This window comes from Musca vetustissima, unplaced genomic scaffold (genome assembly GCF_032173495.1).
Source record: "Musca vetustissima isolate MV318-11 ecotype Yass unplaced genomic scaffold, APGP_CSIRO_Mvet_v1 utg43337, whole genome shotgun sequence".
Taxonomy (NCBI): domain Eukaryota; kingdom Metazoa; phylum Arthropoda; class Insecta; order Diptera; family Muscidae; genus Musca; species Musca vetustissima.
The window spans coordinates 155,875-179,313 of NW_026875633.1; the positions used below are offsets into that span (position 1 = coordinate 155,875).

At 38.9% G+C, this 23,439-nt stretch overlaps 2 protein-coding genes across 2 annotated transcripts; one reads left to right on the forward strand and one right to left on the reverse strand.

The window, feature by feature from the left end:
• Window positions 1-267: 267 nt before the first annotated feature.
• LOC133338155 (WD repeat-containing and planar cell polarity effector protein fritz) lies at window positions 268-16,324 on the reverse strand. The gene is made up of 6 exons (XM_061546338.1): window positions 15,904-16,324; window positions 12,167-12,467; window positions 11,781-12,105; window positions 11,096-11,721; window positions 9,777-11,028; window positions 268-453 (listed from the first exon to the last, which is right to left on the reverse strand). The coding sequence occupies exons 1-6, from the start codon at window positions 16,322-16,324 to the stop codon at window positions 280-282; spliced, it is 3,099 nt and encodes a 1,032-aa protein (XP_061402322.1). The 3' UTR covers window positions 268-279.
• Window positions 16,325-21,069: 4,745 nt separating this feature from the next.
• On the forward strand, window positions 21,070-23,436 carry LOC133338156 (polyphosphoinositide phosphatase; the record flags this gene model as incomplete). The annotated part of the gene is made up of 3 exons (XM_061546339.1): window positions 21,070-21,160; window positions 21,221-22,850; window positions 22,909-23,436. Coding segments are annotated over exons 1-3 (2,239 nt in total), but the record flags the coding sequence as incomplete, so codon positions are not given.
• Window positions 23,437-23,439: the final 3 nt, after the last annotated feature.

A 23,439-nucleotide genomic window follows, 5' to 3' on the forward strand; every position in this document is an offset into this window, starting at 1 on the left:
TGATTATTAAATTGCATTTATAATTAAACAACACCAAAATGTACAACTTTCACGGGTGTTCCATTAGACGATGATGATGCTGGTGGTGGTGTCATGTTCGTTGACGTCACATTATGTCCAGTGTTGTTATTGTTGATATTCATGGAATGTTGTTGATATTGTAGTTCATGCGATGTTCTATGATGAGATTCAACTAAAAATTTACAACAGTCAGTTTTGTTTTTATGTACACAGAAAAAATATAAAATAAATTCATTTTAGAAATGTTTTTGCCATTTCTCAAGGCTGGCTACCTGCAGGCAATGGATTAAAATCTTTAAGATAATCATCATTCGGATGGCATAATGGTAAACTATCTTGTAATTCCTTTTTTGGATTGGTAAAATTTCTTGGTGGTGGGCGGGCATAACCATTACGTTTGGCCATCAGGGATTTATCTCGTCGTGGTATTTCCTGTAAAGAAGCAACAGCCTTTCAATTAAATAAAATTTTATTTTTTTTCTGAAAATAAGTTTTTTGATTTATAATTTTTATTTTTAATGTGATAAAGACCAGACTCTGATGATAACGTTTCTAGTGAGATATTAACAAGTGGAAAAGGGTTAAGTTCAAATTCGAAAATTGGGAATATCGGTCCACTCCTTCTTGTACCTCTCACACAGGGACTAGGGACCTAAATGCGGGTTATAGTTCATTATTGAACCTTACGTTCTCGTTTTTTATCTCGGTATCCTCCGCAGGTGAAATGATTACAACAGAGTCTTAGAACCAAACTCAAAACGCGGAACAAATCAGCTATTTTAATATAAACCAGTAAAGAATGTAGTAAAGTCGGACTGAGCCGACTATATAATACCCTTCACCACTTTCGGTATATTGTACATATGTATCGTTAAAATCGTATTTCAATGTTCCCTCGAAGGAACAGATTCAGCGTGCCATGGAACAAATTTATGGAAACTATTTATTGCAAAATTGATACACGCTATTCGGTACGCCGCACTGTTAAATATTTAATCTCAATCAGATACCCGATCGAAATACATATGAAAGCTATGGCTACATCTGCACCTATTTCAACAAAACCCAATAACGTCGTTCAAGTCTCAATTTGATACGTTGTACAAAATTTCGTGTTAATCGGACAAACATTAAGAGTTTGGTGCACCATTTATGTAAAATCGGACCAAAATATATCTAAATCTGAACGGATCTTCACGAAACTTAGCACACATCATTCTAGACTCAATTCACTACGCTATGCCAAATTTCGTGCAAGTTGAAAAATATATTCGAACTTTGGTGCAACATTTACATTGAATCGGACGAAATATATATATATATATATATATATATATAGGGCTATATCTAACTCTGAAACGATTTCCACGAACCATAGCAAACATCATTCTAGGCTTAATTCAGTACGCTGTGCCAAATTTCGTTCAAATCGAAAGATATTTAGGGACTTTGTTGCACTATTTACCTTAAATCGGACGAAAATATATATGGGAGTTATATCTAAATGTGTATCGATTTTTCCCAATTTCAATAGGGCTCGTCCTTTGGGTATCCTTATATTGGGGCTATCCGAAAAAATGGATCTATATTCATAATTTTTTTGTGGTACCTATTAAGAACACAAAATACTAAATTACAGCCAATTCGGTGGAAAATTAAGATCAAAACCTCCAAAATACTGAAAGTTAGGAGGTACCGTTATATGGGGACTACTATAAAAAGGGGACCAATATTTATATTTTTGTGAAGACATTTAGTACCCAATAAGAACCCAATATAACAAATTTCAGCGAATTCGGTTGAAAAACGCGCTCAAGAACCCCAAAATACAGACAATTGGGGGCTACCGTTATATGGGAGCTATGCCTAAACGTGGACCGATATATCCCATCTTCGAACTTGACCTGCCTGCAGATAAAAGACAAACCTATGAAAAATTTCAGCACCCTATCTCAATTCCTCCAGAAGATAGCGTGATTACAACAGACGGGCATGGCTAGATCGTCTTAGAATTCGACGAGTTACAAATGGAATGACAACATTAATATACCCTCCATACTATGGTGGAGGGTATAAAAACATAACATCCCTAGAGTCTAACAGTTGTTGTAACCTCTCTTTTATAAAATATTAACAGACCTGAAACCCTAACATACAATCGGATTCAAGATGGTGAAAGACTAACTCTTGTGTATCCATACAGGTTAGATAGCGACTAGGCTGTAATCTTCGAGATTTGGAAGGTTGCGGAGTTAATTAAACATCTGGATGCTGAGATCATTGAACCGGTGAGTATCTGTTGATAGTTAGACGGCTCGTAAAGCCATCACACCTGCAACATCAAATCCATAATGCAGAACAGCTTTAGAAACACTATCTAACAGCTACCGACTTCGTTGGGTACCAGGACACTGTGATATTATGGGAGATAAAAAAGCAGGCGAACTACTAGACGAGGATAACTATCTACAGATCTAGCAATCGCTGACTCTATCAAACAACTCAATGTCATATTTTTCCAATTATTGAGACTTTCTTCCACGTAAGAGTCAGTGAAATATGGCACGACGAACCTATATGCAATGTGACCCATCTGGCCAACTCTATCAGATTAAAGAACTAACCTGAGCAAAGCGGAATAAGAATATGTGGCTTACGCTGTCTCTGACTACGAAACTTGGAGTTTGCCTTTCCAGAGGAGGTTGATGCCTTCTCTGTACTAGGCTTTTTCTCCGCCGTCAGCGACAGCCGCATAAGAGGTAGATGGGTCAGCCAAACGCGAAGTCATCGTCTACTTGGGTGAAGGTTGCGGCCTTCTGAAAAGCGGATGCGTCTCGTCTCTCTCCCAGGAGACGATGGTTCCTTGCCGGACTTTCCCTTCTTCCTATTCCGACCAGTGGTGGATCAACCCAAAGCTTTAGCCTCACTTTTGTCGCTAGGCGTAGAATCGGGCTTTGAGACAGAGCCCTCCAGTAAGACGAGGATCTCAATCAACAGATCTAGCAATTGATGACTCAATCAAACCACCCATATGTCATCTTTTACCGGAACTTTGAGGCGTTCTTCGACAAAAGAGCCTATGAACTTTGGCACAACAAACCTAGGTGCAACGTGTCAAGATCCATTTGGCCGACTCTGCCTACCAAAAGAACGCACTCACTGTTGAACCTGAGCAAAGCTGAAATAAGAATAATGACAGGAATCGTTACTGGTCACTGCAATATCAGGGCCTTTACTAGTAAATGGGATCTAGATGCAATTGATTACTGTAGACTCTGCGTTGACGAGGAGGAGACGGAGACAATTGCGCATCTTCTGTGTCACTGTCCAGCCCTGGCTTATAGGCGGCACAGACTAGTGCTCATTTTTTACCGAGTCTTAGCTTCTTCTCAACACCGGACCTGCTCTAATTTACAGCATAATTAGGAACTAAAGTGGTTGGGAAAGTGCAACCTTGACACGTAATATATCTTCTGTCTGTTTTCTATAGCCATCGACATTATTCCAATCTTACCTTTTTTATATCTTTCTGTAAGCTTCTCATCTCTCTTTATTTCCCCAATCTTCTCTCCCCTATAGATCTGTTTTCTTCTCGTGGATGATCACAACGGACTTAACGGTCTCAGAGTGCTGCAGCCACATAAGTGACTGCACATCCCAAAACCTAACCTTCTCATTAGCCTTTTCCTTTGCCTTTTGACTAGGGTTAGGCTTCGAGCTAGGCTAGGTTAGGCTTCGAGCTGGGGTCTCAACAGATTCCCCATCGTCGGACATCGCCTCCGCCGCAGATTGCCTCTGAAGTTTATTGTCGGCAAGTGCCGACACATGACCTGATGTAGTCAGACTTGAAGCCGGTTGGTCAAAAGGTTCTGCCTTCGTTAATGCTACAACAATCCCCTTTTGAGGACTTGGCTGGGATCACCGTGGTGTCCAGCTCATCATCAGTTAGGTTGAGATTCAGTAGCAGTTCCTCCGGAAGCGTATCCCCACATTGCTCTTCCGTTATCAATCTGTCTAACTAGTCGAAGTTGTCCTTACTTTGCTTCTCTAGACTATCGCGGATTTAGAGTCCCGTGTAGGTTTTCCCCTACCAGAACTACAGCCCTGTCAGCTAGACTGATTTTCACCAGTCCAAACATGCACGTTTGCCAAAAGAATTGCCGGTTCGTCAACGTTCGGATTTGAAATTGACCTTATTGTAACAGATACAGCTGCACAATCGCTTGATCTCGACGTGGGTGATATATCCGGAGCTGTTTAACCCCTGTCTTTACTGTATTCAACTGTAGATGATTATGCGATAATGGCGTCGTGTCCTGTCGTTGAAAACATATGAGAAAAGTTGAAAACCTCCCTATCTCATCAATTTGGCAACTTCCTTCCACTTGAGGAATGTGCAGGTCGAGGAACACTAACTCCCATGACTATCTACCGCAACATAGACAAGCTGACGCTAAGGAAATCGCTGCCAAGAAAATGTATCGGAGAGCAGTAAATTTCTGCAAACGGTAAGGAGTTCCTGTTAATCAAGAGGAACCTCAAACTCATTAGGAAGTTCTCTAGGAACTATCCTGATGACATTGAGAGGGACTTCTTGATTGACAGGATCCCCCGACCCAGTACTAAGACCACGGCGGTAGTCCCTTCTAAGAAGGAGAAACCTGCTGATGGCCCCGGTACATCCAGGAAGCTGATGCCTGAGACGTCTAAGCCCTCAGCACCCCCAAAGGGTAAACTGAGTACTGAGACGTCTCAGACATCAGAATCCACAAAGACAGAAGGCAGGGGACTGTCGAAGTCGGCCCGAAAGAGAGCCCGTAAAAAGGCCTCCAAGAAGACCGATAAGGCACAACCGCCCTCTGTCAATCCACCTTCTGCCGAATTGCCAAAGCTGACAGCCAAGGCGGTGACAATTGGGCAGTCGCCAGTGGTCAAGCAGAAGGTAGCGGACGCGAAGCAGGTGCCTGCGTCTGCTGGGCATACCTCTGCAGTAGCTGCTACCCCGGGTGCCAAATCTCGGCCACAGCCCACGGCTGTCAAGAGAATGAGGTCCTCGGAGGAGCAACAACCTGCTGCAAAGAGGCCCACGCAGTCGTCGGCCGTACAGAGCTCTGCTTCCTTTGCTTCGGTGGTAGCGTCGAAGGAGAAACCTGCCAAGAGCAGCGATTGTGGGGTGAAAACCAAACACGCTGTCTCGAAGCAGGTAGCCCAGACACCTACAACTGAGCAAAGCGACTCTGCTGATCCGAAAGAGGTTCCGGAAGATCTGCGGGTAGCGATCATCGACCGAGCTGACCCTGACGGGTTTATCAGTGAGGATAGATGGGAGCTGGTCGACAGCTATCTGAAGGACCTCTTCCTGTCCGACGAGGTTGATCGAGAGAGCCTGCGGTTTGGCCTGACCTCCTCTTACAAAGGAGTAAAGGTTGTTGATTGTCGCACTAAGAAGACTTCAGATTTTCTTAAGAAGACAATCAACAGCCTGGACCCCCTTTGGGAGGGTGGTCGTCTGGCGGCCGTAGCGGTTCGAGAGATACCGAGCGGTATGGTAACCTCGGTGTTTATCCCAAAACCTTTCAAGGGGCTGGAGAAGACACTGAGGTTATTGGAGAAGCAGAACGACGGCCTTCAGACGAGGAGGTGGAGAATCCTCGCCTCGTTTGAAAGGAACGGCGGTGTAGTCGCGAAGTTCGCTACCGACTCTGCGGGAGAGGAGTACTTGAGGAAGAACAAGGGTGAGCTTGTTTATGGAATGGGGAAACTTTGTTTCCGCCTCACCACTCCAAAACAATAGGCAGGCAGCAGCAAGCGCTTAACGTGATCCAGATTAATCTGCATCACTGTAAAGCAGCAGCTGCTGAACTGCTACTCACCCTTTCTTCCTCAAACATCGACGTGGCGCTCATCCAGGAACCTTACCTGTACAAAGGTAAGGTGACTGGACTGGGCGACACCAAATATACGCTTTTGTCTACCTCCAATGGAGAGAAGGTGAGAACGTGTATTCTTGCTAAAAAGGAGTTAAATTTAATGCTTCTTTCTAATTTCAGCAATGGAGATATGACGACAGCAAGACTAGACAGAGGTACCACGAAGCCACTGATAGTCTCTGCCGTCTATCTTCCCTACGAAGCTCCTGACCCACCCGGCACTGTTGTATGCCGCCTATTGGAGGAGATGAGCAGAGTTGGTGACATCATCTTGGGATGTGACGCCAACGCACATCACTTCTATTGGGGAAGCAGCAACACAAACACAAGAGGTGAGTCCATCTTCGAGTTTATACTTAGCTATAATCTTAGAATTTGTAATAGAGGCAATACACCAACTTTTGTTAATAGGGTGAGAGGTGAAGTCATTGATATAACCCTCACAAATATGGACGACTCTGGGGTCGTAAACTGGGAGGTGTCTGAGAAATGTTCCTTTTCGGATCACAGACTCATATCCTTCCAGATTCCTACCTCTAGAGCTAAACAGAAACCTTATAGGAATCCTCGGAAGACGAACTGGGACAAATTCAAAGCTAAAACAGCAGCCTCTTTTCGGGATCGTAATGATCTCAAAACGGTTGAGGATGTTGAATTAGCTGTGAAAAATGTCACGGCCACTCTTCTGAAGAGCTATGAGGCATCTTGTCCTCTAACATACCCTGGGAAGAAATCTCAGCCGGTATGGTGGTCACAGGACCTTGCAACCTTGCGGAAGGCTGCAAGGAAAGCTTATAATAGAGCTAGTAAGACAAAGCTCAGTACAGATTGGGATGTCTATAAAAGACAATTCAATAGGTACAAGGGCGAAATCAAGAAAGCTAAACGTGAGTCTTGGGTCTGCTATAGCGAGTCGATCGAAGGAGTCAACGAAGCGGCCAGATTCCGCAGAGTACTCTCTAAGGATCCAAAATCCATAGGAAGTATTAAGCGAAGTGATGGAACGTGGACAAACTCTGGTAGTGAGACTCTTGATCTTCTATCATCAACCCACATTCCTGGTTGTAAGGACTATAGGGAAGATGCGCAGTGTGTGCATCAGCTTACAGTTCGGACGAGGGAAGAGGAGAAGATGATAGAAGACACTATAAGATACCCAAAAATGATATGGGCGATAAATAGTTTTCAACCCTACAAATCTCCTGGTCCAGATGGTATAACACCGGCCATGCTGCAACACGCAGATGAACGGATAATATCATATCTGCAGGACATTTTTAGGGCTTGTTTACTTTTGTCGTACATACCCAGTCTATGGAAAGAGGTTACCGTGACCTTCATCCCGAAAGCCGGGAAGCCGAGTCATACGGTACCTAAAGACTATAGACCGATTAGTCTTTCTTCCTTTCTACTAAAAACTTTAGAAAGGTTACTAGACTCAGAAATTAGAGATACCATTGACCGTAATAAACTTAGTAAATCCCAACATGCCTATATCAAGGGCAGATCAGTGGATACAGCTCTGCATGAGGTGGTTGGATACATCGAGAAGAATATGGAGTCCTCTGGCTACACGTTGGCAGCATTCCTCGACATCGAAGGAGCTTTCAACAATGTGAAGCTAGAGGCAATCCATTCTGCTCTCGTAGACATAGGTATCCCCTCACTCCTTACGGAATGGATTGATAGAATGCTGGAAAGCAGAATTATCAACTCATCCCTAGGAGAGAGTTCCGTGAGGAAATCTGTCAACAGAGGCACACCTCAGGGTGGAGTTCTTTCCCCCCTTTTGTGGCTTCTGGTGATAAATGAGGTACTTATGAAATTCAACCATCTCAGGATAAAGGTAGTAGCCTATGCCGATGATGTAGTCTTGTTGGTTGGGGGAAAGTTTATTACGACAATATCAGACATCCTAGAGGGTGCTCTTTCAACGCTGTCAAATTGGGCTTGCACCAAAGGTCTTGGTGTAAACCCCACAAAAACCGAACTGGTACTCTTCACTAGGAAAGTTCCTAGTTTCCGTCTGCCATCACTTGGTGGAGTGACATTAACCCTCTCTGATGAAGCTAAATATCTTGGCACTGTCCTAGACCGCAAGTTACTGTGGAATAGGAATGTCGAGGAACGCTCTAAGAAGGGATTGATGGCACTCTATTCATGCAAGAACTCCATAGGCAAGAGTTGGGGATTGAGACCCGGAATTATACACTGGTTGTATACGACGATTGTCTTACCCATACTTACCTATGGATGTCTTGTCTGGTGGCAGGGGGTGAATAAAAAGAAGCTGCTGACAAGACTGAGCTTAGTACAGCGATCGGCTTCAATTCTGATCACTGGAGCATTAAGAAGCACACCACAAGCAGCCTTGAATGCAATCTTGAATCTCCAACCATTGGACATTCTGATCAAATTCCAGGCTGCTAGGTGTGCCCTGAGACTCCGGGAAACAGATGCCTTGAAATCGCTGAACTATGGTCATGCCAGCATTCTAAACATAACGCCAAGTTATGACCTTTTTAGGGGGGATAGTCATATCAGTGATTATATTCCCCCCACAGGGATTTTAATGACATTAAAGTCGAATTTCCTGACAGGGAATCCTGGACTAGTGGCTCCCTACCTCTGCCAGGTCTGTCAATCTTCACAGACGGGTCCAAGATGGAAGAAGGCACTGGCGCAGGCGTCTACTGCAGGGAATTAGGTATACGAAACTCATATAACCTCAACAATGATTGTAGCGTTTTTCAAGCAGAGATTCTTGCAATCACGAAAGCGGCCGAGATAGTAAAAGCACTTAATACAGACTTTACAGGACCGCTGACTATTTACGTAGATAGTCAGGCGGCCCTGAAAGCGGTGAAGTCGCATACTATAAACTCGAAAGCAGTTCATGATTGTAAGACCGCTCTGAATGATATACGTCAAATAGTTGGGTTATGCTGGGTTCCAGGACATAACGATATTGAAGGGAATGAGATAGCCGACGAGCTTGCTCGAGGGGGGTCACAGTCGTCCAGTCTTCTGATTGAGAGATCTGTGAAACCCCCTATTAGCTATTTCATTGGCAGAATCCGCGCGTTCTATTGCGAGGTAGTCGGCAACAGATGGCTAAGGGAACCTGCATGCAGAATCTCTAAATCCATCTGGCCAGAATTCTCTCATAAAAGAACGTCTTCGCTGCTGGATCACAACAAGAGGGAGATTAAGATCGTTGTGGGGATCATTACTGGTCACTGCAAAGTTAGATCTCTCACTTCTAAGTGGGACTCCAGTGGAGAGGATTACTGTCGTCTATGTGAGGATGAAGAAGAAGTGGAAACAATTGAACACATCCTTTGCAAATGTCCATCGCTGATCAGCAGAAGACATAAACAGTTTGGATGTTATGAAATTGATAATCTAGTCTTCTTCTCCAAAATAGACCCTAACCTAATTCTAGGCTTTGTCAAAAAATTGACTTGGCTAAAATAATGTCTCTTCCGCTCCCACCTATTCTGACTACCTCTCTCTCTACTCTTCCACTATCTTTTCTTCTTTCTCTTTATAGGTACACCTATACATAAAGGATGATCACAATGGACATAGTTTCCGAGTGGACGGTTGTTACAACAGCCGTACATCCCAAACCTAACCTAACCTATCTACCGCAACATTATCGGGCCCACAGAGACAATATGTCTCTGGAACTGTTAATATAAAAAATAGTTTCGTTCAAAAAAGCTTCCTGTAACCACGACCATAATACTTCTTACATTTTTCTCTATTGGTGTATTAAAAAAAAACCTATGTTAAAAAATATCATACAATTTTGATACTTACCGGGACAACTGCCACTTGCACGGTATCGGAAAATTTCACTTTATTTTTTTCACCATTTGATGATTTACCCCCACCACTATCTTTGGCATTGCCATTTTGTGCGCCGCTTATGCCACTCAATACCGAGGTGTTACTACCATTTTGAGTTGTCGAACCATTCGAAAGTATTGAAGCGGTGGGTTTTTTACTTAATAACACTTTTTGATATTCTTCATTGGATATGCTATGGGCTGCCAGAGATGTACCCGCCGCACTAGTCGACGCTGATGATGGTATAGTGCCAGATACCAGAGGATGTTGAAAAAATTTCGGTTGATACATGGCAATTGGTGCAATGGGTAATACTGTGGATGGCGTTGTTGTTGCTGCTGTTGTCGACGACGATGACATTTGATAACGTTGTTGATGACCCATTAGATGGTTGTGGTTGTTGTTGTTTAAGGACTCACTTGTTGTTTGAAAATAACCATGTGGAGCAGGTGATGTTGGCGGTATGTGGGGTGTATGTAAATTTACATTGTTGTTATTTAGACCACCGTTGATCATCAAACCACCATTGTTGTTATTTGTATTATAGAGTGGTGTAAATGCTGATTTGGTAGCTGGATTTGGATTTTTTAATGAAATCCCCAAATCAGACCACTGCGGTGTTATGGAGGAACTATGCATATTCATTGTATTATTATTGTGAATGGAATTTCTTGCACTTTTCATGCTGAGATTGGCTAAATTACTACTTAAAGCTGCCGTTTTTGCCGCAGACAATGTAGTAGGATTTAATATAGTTTGTTTTTTATCCGGTATTGGTGGAGGTGGCGGTCTTGTCCTTTCCTGATGTTGTTGCTGTTGTACTATATGATGAGAATCCATATTGTGGACATCTGATTTTGGCATATTTATTTTGATCATTTCAGCATTAAAAACTTTCGATTTAAAGGAGGGCAAAGGTGGCACATAATCTTTAAGGAATTTTTGATATTGTTGCTGGGTGGTGGGTGGTAATTTGTTACGACAATTGGTGGTGTCCGAACCAGTTGATTGTGAACACACCGATTCTGAACGAAAATCACTTGCACTCACATTACCATTGACCATATCTTCCTCGTGAAGTATGGCTGCCGCTTGACTAAAACATGCTGCAGAAAATTCCACAAGATTTGGATCACTTTTTGTAACATTAAAGAGATCCATAAATAGATCATAGTCTTCAATGTCTTGGGCCACTTCGAAGGCTTCAGCAAAGAGATTTTGTCTAGACAAAAGAAAATGGATTTTAGAAAATAAATTAAGATACTATAAAACAAATGTCCCACACATACCTTAGAAGAAAAAAGAAAAACCTTCTCTTCAAATCAAAAACTTGATCACTGAATTCATCTTTTGTTTCTTCGGTAAGGGAATCGGAAAATGTTTTCAATGCCTTGTTCATAAGTTCAATACGTATTTTCTTTTGATCCCCACGATAGAAAACATGATTGGCAATTTTATGCAAAGATATTAGACATACTGCTCCATAGGTTTCCCAATTTAAAGCATTTAGAAGGTTAACAGCCTTTTCCAGTTGATTTAAGGCCAAATATTTATCCAATATGACATCGGCGGTTAGGCCAGAATTATGAATATCACCACGCATACCAGCTCCGGCAAAGAATCTCAAGCAGCCAATAGGACCCTGATCGTATAGCAGTAACAGAAAACAATCTGTGGCTGCGTATGGATGAGAATAGTGATGCAATTCTGGTTTACGACTAAATGATATTTGCAGCAGGGTTGGTTGGGCGGAAAAATAATGTGATAAATCTAATAAATTCGAGGGTGTTACATCTTCACTTTGCAGTTGATTGCCAACAGGTGTAAGGGCCAAATCAAAACACTGAAACTGTGATCTGGTGTTGGCAATAACAATTAGACTGGAATCACTATGCCAAGAACATTGTATGGGGACCTAGAAAAATAAAAGATTTTATGTTAAATATTTGGGCGTGTTTTTGTTGTGTTACTTACAATATCAATTTGTGTAACACATTTGGTTGTTTGCAATACCAAGTCGTGTAGGCAAATATTACGATCTGCACTACCCAAAAATAGTTTTTCCTGATCTGGACTAAATGCAAAACATGTTATTTGAGTACCCACCGCAATGGAGGACAATGGGGTTCTTTGCATTTTACCCACAACTATTTCATAGCTACAGACTTCAGCGGAAATTTCGCCCTTGCGGGAGATTTTTTGTTCCAATGTTAATATTTGATTATCGGTGGAACGTAAAAAATCCACACACAAAGGATCATTTTCGGACCAACAATAGGCAAAGAAATCCAATTGATTTCTGAAAATAAAATGGAAATTTACAATTTTTAATAAAAAAAATTCCGTAAAAAATCACTCACCCCTTTAATTTAAACACATGTATATTGGCACGATCCTGATCTCGTATTGTTGGCCGCCAAGGAAACACTTCATTTTGTGATGATTTTGTCCATATAACAAACATATTGTGGCTGGTGTTCACACTAATGCGTCGAGCTAACTTTCGTTCCGCTGTACCCGGTATAATGGCATGAAATATTTTTGGTTCCATATTGGATATTTTCTCAGGACCTTGTGTTCGTGTATTGGGTTTTTGTAGATGTATAACTGTCACCTGATTGGTATTGTAGGCCAATACAATGTGGGAATGCGTAAAAAATGCTTGAGAAGCAAAGAAAAAAAAGACAACAAAGAAAAGGAGCGAACAAGAAATATTGTTAATAGAATTAAGTGTAATAAAATGTGCAAGTCTATGGACAAGGGGAAGTCATAAAAAAGAAAGAAATAATTAACATTTAATTGCATGCACATACACACACAGAGAGCGATGCTTAAGAAGACATGAACGTTATGATGTCGCAGCCAAGAAGTTGTTGCAGAGGTTTTGGGTGAAAGAAGAAAATAATACATTTTCTCATAGAGGTGGCCTCTTTGTAAGGTTTGCAGTAAATGCATTCAAACAAACATACGTTTTAACATAAACGTATAACAAAATATTTTAAGATGGGAATTTTTGGGCTTCTAATGAATTAAATTTAAAATTTAAATCTCACTAATCCAATGATAGATTAGGCAAAATTAACTATTGGATTAAATATATAGCGAAGAAATATTATGTTCGCAGTGTGGTAATAAATATTATTTTCAATGATGGCAAGGTTTTGAGAACGAAGTGCTTGATAGTTGGAACAGGAGAATTAGTATTCTTTTTTCATCTTTTTGTCCATAAATACAGGGAGTAGCAATTGTAAGTGGTATCACATAGAATTTTTTTATCCATATAAAAAATTAGTAACAGAATCAGGTAAAAGGTTGTTCCAAATTTACGTTAACGTTACGCTGTATGAAATTGTAAAGGGGAATTGAATGGATTCTTTCCCAATAGGATAAAACATATTTAAAATGATTTCTAATGTGTCGAGGTTCAGTTTTCATTTTCGGTTACTACAAATTAAAGTATAGAATCAGAAGATTTAGAATCAGTCTAAATACATCGCAAATGATGAGTCGGTTATAAAAGATCTTTAATAGCACACAAACAATATATAATGCCATAGATGCTCCAAAATCACATCATATCAAATTTATGGAGAAATGGTAAATTTGATAAATATTTCAATTTATTCATATTTGGTTGATTTTTACCAAACATGTCCGATATGGTAATACTGTTGAGTTGGACTACGACAATAGTCATTTTGTAAATCCCGCCAAAAACAAAAGTAGTTCTCTTCACCAATTAGTGAAAACCTCCGATTTTCCTTCGACAAGTTTTGAATGGAAATTTTAAATAGAGTATTGAACAAAAAAGGGAATCTTAGCACTCTATTCAAGTGAGAACCCGGCTAGAAAAATTGGGATAGGACATTAATTCGAATATTTCAATAATGTTTGGAAGATGGTAGAATTTGTTTAAAATCGTTGTGAACACAGAGAGGTATTGATTCTTATAACTGGATCTATCAGGTCTAAGGTTAATTTAAACACGATTTTTATAACCACACTGTGGTGCAGGGTATTATGTCTTCGTGCATATGTTTGTAACAGGCAAAAGGAAACGAGTTAGACGCATGGTTCCTTTTGAGAATATGCATAGAATTACTTTTTATGTCGATTTATGTATGTCCGTCCGTCTGCCTGTCCATGTTAAATTGTAAACAGGTCGCATTTTTTATTAGTATTGGATGACATTTCGCACAGCTTATTCATTTGGCCCAAGGACGAACCCTATTGAATTTGGGAAAAATCGGTTCAGATTTAGATATAGCTCCCATATAAATGTTCGTCCGATTTAAGACTTTAAAGTACCTATATATCTTTCGATTTGCACGAAATTTGGCATAGCGTACTAAATTAAGACTAGAGTGATGTGTGTAAAGTTTCGTGAAAATCGGTTCAGATTTAGATATAGCTCCCATATATATTTTCGTCCGATTTAATAGAAATGGAGTACCAAAGTCCCTATATTTCTTTCGATTTGCATGAAATTTGACATATCGTACTGAATTAAGTCGAGAACGATGTGTGTAAAATTTCGTGGAAATCGGTTCAGATTTAGATATAGCCCCATATATATTTTCGTCCGATTTTAGGTAAATAGTGCACCAAAGTCCCTTTATATCCTTCGATTTGCACGAAATTGGCATAGTGTAATGAATTGAGTATATAATGATGAATGGTGAGATTTGGGAAAATCGGTTCAGATTTCGATGAAGCTCCCATACATATTTTCGTCCGATTTTAGGTAAATAGTGCACCAAATATCCTTGGAGTTGCAAGAAATTTGACATAGTGTACAAAATTGAGTCCAGAGTGATGTTTGGTGATTTTCAGGAAAATCGGTTCAGATTTCGATATAGCTCCAATATATATTTTCGTCCGATTTTAGGTAAATAGTGCACCAAGGTCCTTTTATATTGACAGGAAATTTTGCACAACGAATTAAATTGAGACTAGAATGGTGGTATGGCTTCTTTTTGAAATTTGTGCAGATGCAGACATATTTCGAACGGGTATCTCATTGAGATAAATTTTGAAAAGTGCGGCATACCAAATAATATATATTAAGTGTATATATAAATCGATGTACATAAATTTATCCCATTGTACGCAAACGACTCCAAATCTGCCGGAATGAAGTGAAATTTAGCATAGGTTGTGATTTTCAGAACCTAGTGCCAAGCAGTGTCAGAGGATTTTTTAATTGTTATAGCACCAATCGATGCCTTCATATGTTCTCTGTCCAAAATTTAGCGAATGTCTGCGACCGCTCATAAACTTAAGAGATTTTTAATTATAATTGGGTGTTTTTGGAGATTAAGGCTCTGTCCTATGGACAGATACCAAAATCGGCTAAGCAACATAATCTCCTTTTAATTATATTACTTTTTCCAAAAGAGGTCATTCAAATGATTAAAAATTGGTGCCAATCGGCTTAGTGAATTGTAAAAGCCACGGGAAAAGACAAGGATTGTAGCGGAACTTTAGATACCCATATCTCAGGAAATATTGAATTTGAAGAAGTATATCCTTATAACCATGGATCTAAATCTACTAATTTTTCAATACAATACGCCAATGGACCATAAGTTATTTTTAAGCCCTGATATCAACACTGTCTAGACTTCTAAATCACATTTTTAATGAAAAATTGCGGACTTTGGATTTTCTCATGTTGGAGAATATTCGTATTTCTAAGCTCACCCGATTAAAAATTGGACCCATATTATCATAGTTTATTTTTGAACTACTTGAAAAATATACCTATATTGTTTTAATTAGTGTTACTTGTAAAAAAATCAATAATTTTTAATGATAAATGTTTTATTGAGATTGAGACTTTCCGAATATAAAATCGCTGTCAAAAAGTTTTTCCTTGTTACGTTTTTATCAGAAGGTTTGTTATAAGAAAAGTTCGCTATAAGGGTAAAGATTTGTATGAAAAATCTGTATTAAAACTTCGGGACAAGGAATGCAATAAAACAAAAGATTTAAGAAACAAACTAACACACTTTATGTATTATAACAAAAGACTTAAGACACAAACTTGCTTCTTTAATAAATTAGAAAATATAGATATTTTAAATTTGGCACTTACCATCTGTAATTGTTTCAGCTGCCAATTTACCAACTAAATATTTCTCATACACCATACGGGATATGTCACCGGTAAATGCATCAATACATATATGTGCGATTATGCCATTGGCAAACAACAGCAGTACATGCGAATCTTCGGGCCAATGAATATGGACGACTTTATGTTGGGTACGTAAAAGTTCTTCTAAACGTTTAAGATTATCTTTCAGGCGACCAATGGCTTTGCGTGAACTTTTCAAGACGGCCACTCCATTCCGCCTCTCAATATAATCCCTTTTTGCCTCGGCATACAAATCATTGGCTGGTAATTGTTGTAGTTCCCGCTGGCGGGTATAACGTAAACAACCGAAATCGGTATTTTTAATACGTATGTCCTCACGAGTTGTCCAAAAATGACACTCGCTCAGCAGGGTAAGCATTCTTAATATGTTTCGTTGGTATTCCTTAGGTTTCACTAACACACTATTGTTGTTGTTGTCGTAACGATTTGCATAATTTCCTTGCTGTGGTTTTTCTTTCTTAGAGGTTGGAAAAAAATTTCTCTTCGTTTTTAATTCTTTTGCTATTTTGCATTAGTTTTTTCTTTGCTTTGTTGTTGCTGTTGTTTAATTTATGCTACACTGAACGGTTCTTTTTTATTTGCTTCTATGATTTCCATAATTGATCTTGACACACTGGGTAATCTACACTTGCACACAGATTTTACTTTGTAATGTACAGCTTTTGGCTCACCAAGATTTGCAATTTCCAAGATAAAAATGAACGGCAATCAAATACTGACTGCCCTTATGGAGTTTTGGAAATTATTAAAACACTACAATTTGTTTTTATTTTCTATATATCTTTATAATCATAGCACAACCACCTCCAAATAATGAACAAGTGCATCCACCTAGTACACACGCACGAACATACACTACATGCATACACTAGCATTCAATATTAATATTTTGCTTTACAAATGGTCCACAACACCACCAATGGTCTGCTGATTATGCGCATTGAAAATTGTTTCTTTTCAACGTTGTGTCGTAGATGGGGATTTTTTCACATTGCCTATGCCCATATCGTTTTGCTTTGGCATGTCTATGTTGAAAGGTGCTGCTGCTGACTGACTGGATGGCTGCTTGGTTGATGTTTGGATATTTCATTCATTCATTAATCACATCTCATACTTGTGTTTCTTTTTTCTAGTATTTTAGCTGTAAAATTTCAAATCGATTTGATATTTACATAATTTTGCCAATTTGTACAATTTTCATTTGTTAAATTTCTCCACTTTTACATCATCAGCAGCATCGACTAACTGTAGTTTGTATTAAAATTATAACAAAAATATTTGTATAATTGCACTTAATGATATTTTGTTGCTGGTCTTCGATCGATTGTCGTCTTCCTCTTCTTTAATAACAATAGACCAACAACAACAGCACTGGTTGTGTAGTACACGGTTAATCATGTTAACTTTTCTGCAATAGTCATCTGTTTATCATTCACCTGTCGAGGTGAGAGGGAGACAGGAGATATAAATAAGGTTTTTTAGCAAACAATTATTGTACACGACATTTGTGATCTTTTTCAGTATTAATATCATAAAACACAATTTTTTAATTATTAGTTTTTGCGGATAAATAATTTAACACATTTTTAGCTATTGTTTACGATCGTTAACAGACACCTTAAAAACTTGTACTACAATCATCAATAGTAGGTTACTCGAATACATGTAGTGGTTATTTTACAAGTCATAAGCAGCATAACTAAATGAGAGCGTCTAAGTCGAGCAGTGTTACCATTAGACAGTTTTAAAACGATCAACACAATTCAAATTCAATCCCAATACCTTAAATCCTTTGGGACTTTTACATGGGACTATGTCATGGGACTACGGCACATCCAAATATCAATCGATATTTATAATTTTTGGTAGGTCATCCAAGTAAAATATCAAATTAGAATCAACTTGAATGAAAAACATGTTTGAAAATTTAAAACTAACCCTAATCATGAACCGATATTGTTAATTGTTAGTAATAATCTTTTGCCAACCCACCAAATATATTAGGTTGGGGAAAAAGCAAATACATTATTTTTATATGAACTATAGGACTTTATTTAACATACTTTGGAATATCCGATTTTGGCCAAATATGCACCGTTTTGTTGTATGATGTGTTGCCATTTTTAAGGTAACTTCATAACGCCACTCTCATAGAAGTCCTGCTCTCAATCACAATCCTCCCTAGATACTAATTTTTTATCATTAAAGAAATGCAAGAAAAAGATGATAATCGCTTGGTGCCAAGTCCGGACTGTATGGCGGAACCAAGCTCTCGAAGTTTCTGGCGAGTCACTGCAGATGTGTGTAGCCTAGCGTTGTCCTTGTGGAATACGACACCTCACCTGTTGGCCAATTCTGTCCGTTTCTGTTCAATTGCCATCTTCAAACGGTCCAGTTGTTGACAGTAGAGATCAGAATTTAGCGTTTGGTCATATGGAAGCAACTCATAATAAATAATCCCCTTCCAGTCCCACCAAATCCATAGCAGAACCATCCTGGCCGTTAATCCTGGTTTGGTCACCGTTTGAGGTGCTCTTAGACCACGATATGATCCATGATCCATTTCTCATCTCCTGTCACCATCCATTTATGAAATGGGTTTATCTCATTTCGCTTGGTCAAGGCTTCGCAGATGGAAATTCGATCCATGCTTTTTTCCTGTTAATGTTTAAAACAGTTTTATGGTCGACTTTTAACTCCTGGGCGATGTTACGACTGCTAACATGCCGGTCCACTTCGATAATTTCTCCGATTTTATCGACATTTTCGACGACCAGCCTAAAAGTTTTCTTTTTCCCCAACGTAATATATGATTATGGACAATTCGATTGACAAACGTGTCCGTTATATAGGGTCTAGACAAAAAACGTGATCATTTCAGGTTGTAAAATTTACCATCCAATGAGAACCCGATATACCAAATTAGAGTCATCTAACTTCGAAAAATACCGAATAATTGGGTGTTTCGGTATAAGGGTGCTACCCCGAAACTTATATCAATTTGATAATATATACTAGGCAGGTTTTTCACCTAGTGAAAATTCAATATATAAAATTTCAGCCAATTTGGTTAAAAACGGGAGGTAAAATTACATAGGGCTACCCAATATTGATATTTGTCATTTATCTCCTCAATCGTAGCAAAACATTATCCCATGATTCGCAATAAGGTATTTCCTTTTTTCTGTAATCTGACGTTGACGATGTCCAACAGCTCCTGAACGATGTCCAGCGAATATTGTTTTTTTCTCTCATTTTAAAAGACAACAATCCAAAATGGCTCTCTCTTTGTCACCTTATTACTCGAGAAATTTGGCGGAGCTAAAATGGTAACCAGGAATGGCAACATCTGATTGACTGTTGTGTTCATTTTAAAATTTGGTTTCATATAGTTTTCCGCAAGGTTTATTCATAAGGTTAACAGGGAGGCGAATTCATGCCTTAGTCTTTTCTAGCTGTCAACATTTTAATCGCAGAATACAAACCAGTACAGGATAAAAACTTAAAATAACTTTCAAAAAACGTAATGATAGTAATGTGCACGTATATTTGGTTCGAATAAAAATATTTTTTGGTTTTTTATTCCAAGGTTTATTCATAAATCTTAACCTATTCTTCAAACAATAAATTTGACAGTCAATGAAGACTTTGAATTCGCCTCCCTGCTAACCTTATGAATAAACCTTGGTCTTGGTTTTCCGTTCCAGAACTTCTTGTATTATTATCTGAGAGCTATTTTGAGATTTTTCCCCTTTTACTATTAAAAAGTGCGGGAACAGAATATTTATGTTCCGGGGCCTTTAAATTCACAAACTACACATAAGGAATTACATATGGATGAAGAATGCTCCGAAAAAAGTGGGAGCTATATGACCATTTTTGGTAGGAAGGTTTTGATACCCTATAAGAATTTGATACACTCGGAAACTTGAGCCCACATTAATCATTTTTGGTGGGGAAATTTTCTACTCACTGAGAATCTAAAATATAAAATTACAGCTAATTTGGTTGAAGTACATGTCCAAGATCCCCAAAATACCGAAAACCATTTTTTGATCATTTTTGGAAGAGAAATTGTCTACTAAAGTAAAATCAAAGTAATTAAATGGCACCCAACCAATTTGGTCAAGATCCCTAAAATACCGATCTTTGGGGTGAACCGTTATATGGAGTTTCCCAAAAGGTGGACAAATATTGATAAAATAATATAACAAGTTACATTAATGTAGGTCGGTAAATATTTAGTGGGTACCTTTATATTTGGGCTACCCCAAAAAGTGGACTAACATTGCTCATTTTCAAAGACTTGATACCAAATGGGAACTAAAAGCTTGAAACACGTGTCAAAAATTCCCATAATACAAAATAATTGGGGGTATCGTTATATGGGACGTACGGAGACACATTAATCGACATAGAATTTTATTCTGATCAATAACATATCGACGCCTCCGAACCATAGTATACTAAGTCGACTTAGAATGTTTTAAAGTTCTTTACGTTTTTAGATACTACGGTCCTTAATTTAAATTCTCTGAAATTTTCGTAAAAAAATCCAAACCAAAGTTATAGGCAAAAATGTACTTAGCATGGCACGTAAGATTAAAGAAACTTCCATACTTTGAGAGCTTTTGCCGAAAAACTCACTTTTCAGACTTAGTATACTATTCTTCGGAGGCGTCGATATATACTTTATGGGGCTGCTGTGAATATTTCGATGTGTTGCGAGCTGAATGACAAATTTAATACACACTCAACCTTATGGTTGATGGTATAAAACATATTGTGTAAAAGCACCTTGAACGCATTTGAACTTTGTAAATCTCGCAAGTGTATTAGCTGACGGCGTCAACAACACTCGGCTTTGTTCTAAAATCATCCGCTGATAGCATTTTCCCATATCCCATTCATTGGTTATTCTGTTTTGTGCACATTCGTAAACAAATTATTTCATTGTCCATTTTACTTTATTATTATTTTCATCGGCCATTATTGTCTCTCCCCCTATTCGTAGCATTAGGAACGTATTTCGTATTTGTTCGGTTCACAAAAAGAAACTCAGTACTCACAAAGCTATTTGCCTGGACTGGTCATTTGTTGAGTCAGTCCAAACATGAACAATAACAATCCGAACATAATTTTTAATCCCCTGATAAGTGCTATTCAAAAAGTAGTACTATATGAAACACGAACGGTATGATAAAGTGATTTGTTATTGTAATTTTTTATCTATAAATTTTTATTGTGATTTTAGCGTTTGTATTTGGTGGGCAGTAACAATCGAGAGACCCGTTTTCGTCTGCTGACCATTGATAGGACACAACATGATCGCCTGGTCATTGATGAAAATCCCAATGAGTATAATGCTTTGGAAATACGTCGTTTCGTGGGATCGCTGGGTGGACAACCCAAGGTTACATCGGCCTATGGGGTGTTGGGTTTTGTTCGTTTCCTGGAGGGATATTATTTGATTTTGGTAACAAAGCGGAAATCATGTGCCCATTTGGGTATGCATTTAATATACACGATAAAGGATACGGTAATGGTTAAGGTGAATGAACCATCGAACACATTGAAAACGCCACATCCCTATGAGGAACGTTATAAGAAAATGTTTCAGAATATTGATTTGCGTAGTAATTTCTACTTTTCGTATTCGTATGATTTAACAAGAACACTGCAATATAATCTGTCGGCTCCACGTTATGTTGGTCCAAATGTGGATATTGAAGTTGATGAACCATTACCCGAATGGGATTCGTTGACGAATAATGTGGAAAAGGACAATGAGCGGGTGGATTATGCCTATCGTAGTTGTTCACGTAAACGTTTCGTATGGAATGCTTTCCTGCTGGAGCCGATGAAGGGAATTATGCTGAGAGATTGGTTATTGGAAGTCACACATGGCTATATAAGTCAATCCTGCATTAGTATATATGGCAGAAGGGTATATGTGTGTTTGATTGCAAGGAGAAGTACACGATATGCTGGTACACGTTTCTTGAAACGCGGTGCTAATTTTCGTGGAGATGTGGCAAATGAAGTGGAAACGGAACAAATTGTAAGTGACGGACACAATATGTGTTCCTTTACCCAGATGAGAGGATCTGTGCCATCGCACTGGTCACAGGATATTAGTAAAATGGTACCAAAACCACCAATACAATTGGATATTTCCGATCCTTATGCCCAAACACCGGCCAGACATTTTGAACGTTTGCTGTTCCACTATGGATCACCCTTGATAATGCTGAACTTGGTCAAGAAACGTGAGAAACGTCAACATGAAAACATCATTGCAAAGGAATTGGTGAATTCCATACGTTATCTGAATCAATTTCTGCCACCACAACATCGTATGAAATACATCCCATTCGATATGGCACGAAAAAGTCGTGGTGGTGGTAATGTAATGGAAATGTTAGCTGATATTGCGGAATTTGTTGTCCAACAGAATGGTATGTTCTTCAAGGCCCGGGGCCAGCCGTTAACATTTCAAACGGGTATTGTACGTACCAATTGTGTTGATTGTTTGGATCGCACAAATACCGCGCAATTTGCTATTGGGAAATGTGCTTTGGGTCATCAGTTGGAACGTTTGGGTTTCATTAAATCTCCAAATTTGGAATTTGACTCGGTTTGTGTAACAATGTTGGAAAATCTCTATGAAGAACATGGAGACACGTTGGCATTACAATATGGTGGATCCCAATTGGTACATCGCATTAAGACATATCGTAAGACGGCAGCATGGGCTTCACAGGGTAATGATATAATGCAGACACTGAGTCGTTACTACAGTAATACTTTCAATGACACCGAAAAGCAGCATAGCATCAATTTGTTTTTGGGTTATTATATCCCAAGTAAAAGTCATTCAAAACGTGAGTAGAATTTGAATTTAATGTACTTGATTAATAATTTAACTGAATTTTTTTTTAGAAAACCAACCCATTTGGGAGTTGCAAAGTGATTATTATATGCACAATGCCTACAGGCCATTGTCGCCCCGACATGAAACTCGTCTCATTACCGATTGGGTACGAATGAAAATACGCAAATGTTTACCATATTCCTGTTCCGATTCCAATCGTATTGTTAAGGAACTATTTCGTGTTCACACCAGAGACTTGGAAATGATAGATGGTTATTCGAACTTTTATCAATCATTTAAATGGACCGAATTAAGTGAACACATCTCCTTTGAAATAAGTCAAGTTGCCATACGACATTTACCAACATTTCGTACAAATTATTCACCATTCCAAAAACAAGTGCAGGAACGTAAGAAACCCAAAAATCCATCTCTTACCGGACAAAGTTCCACCAGTTCAACGACTAGCAATGATTCGAGTTCATCCTCCGAAGCAGATGATACCTCAACCGATGAAGAATTCAGTGCCAGTCTATCGCTCAAAGAACAAAATCAAAAACAAATTAAAGAAATTGAACCATCCATAACACTGGAATCGT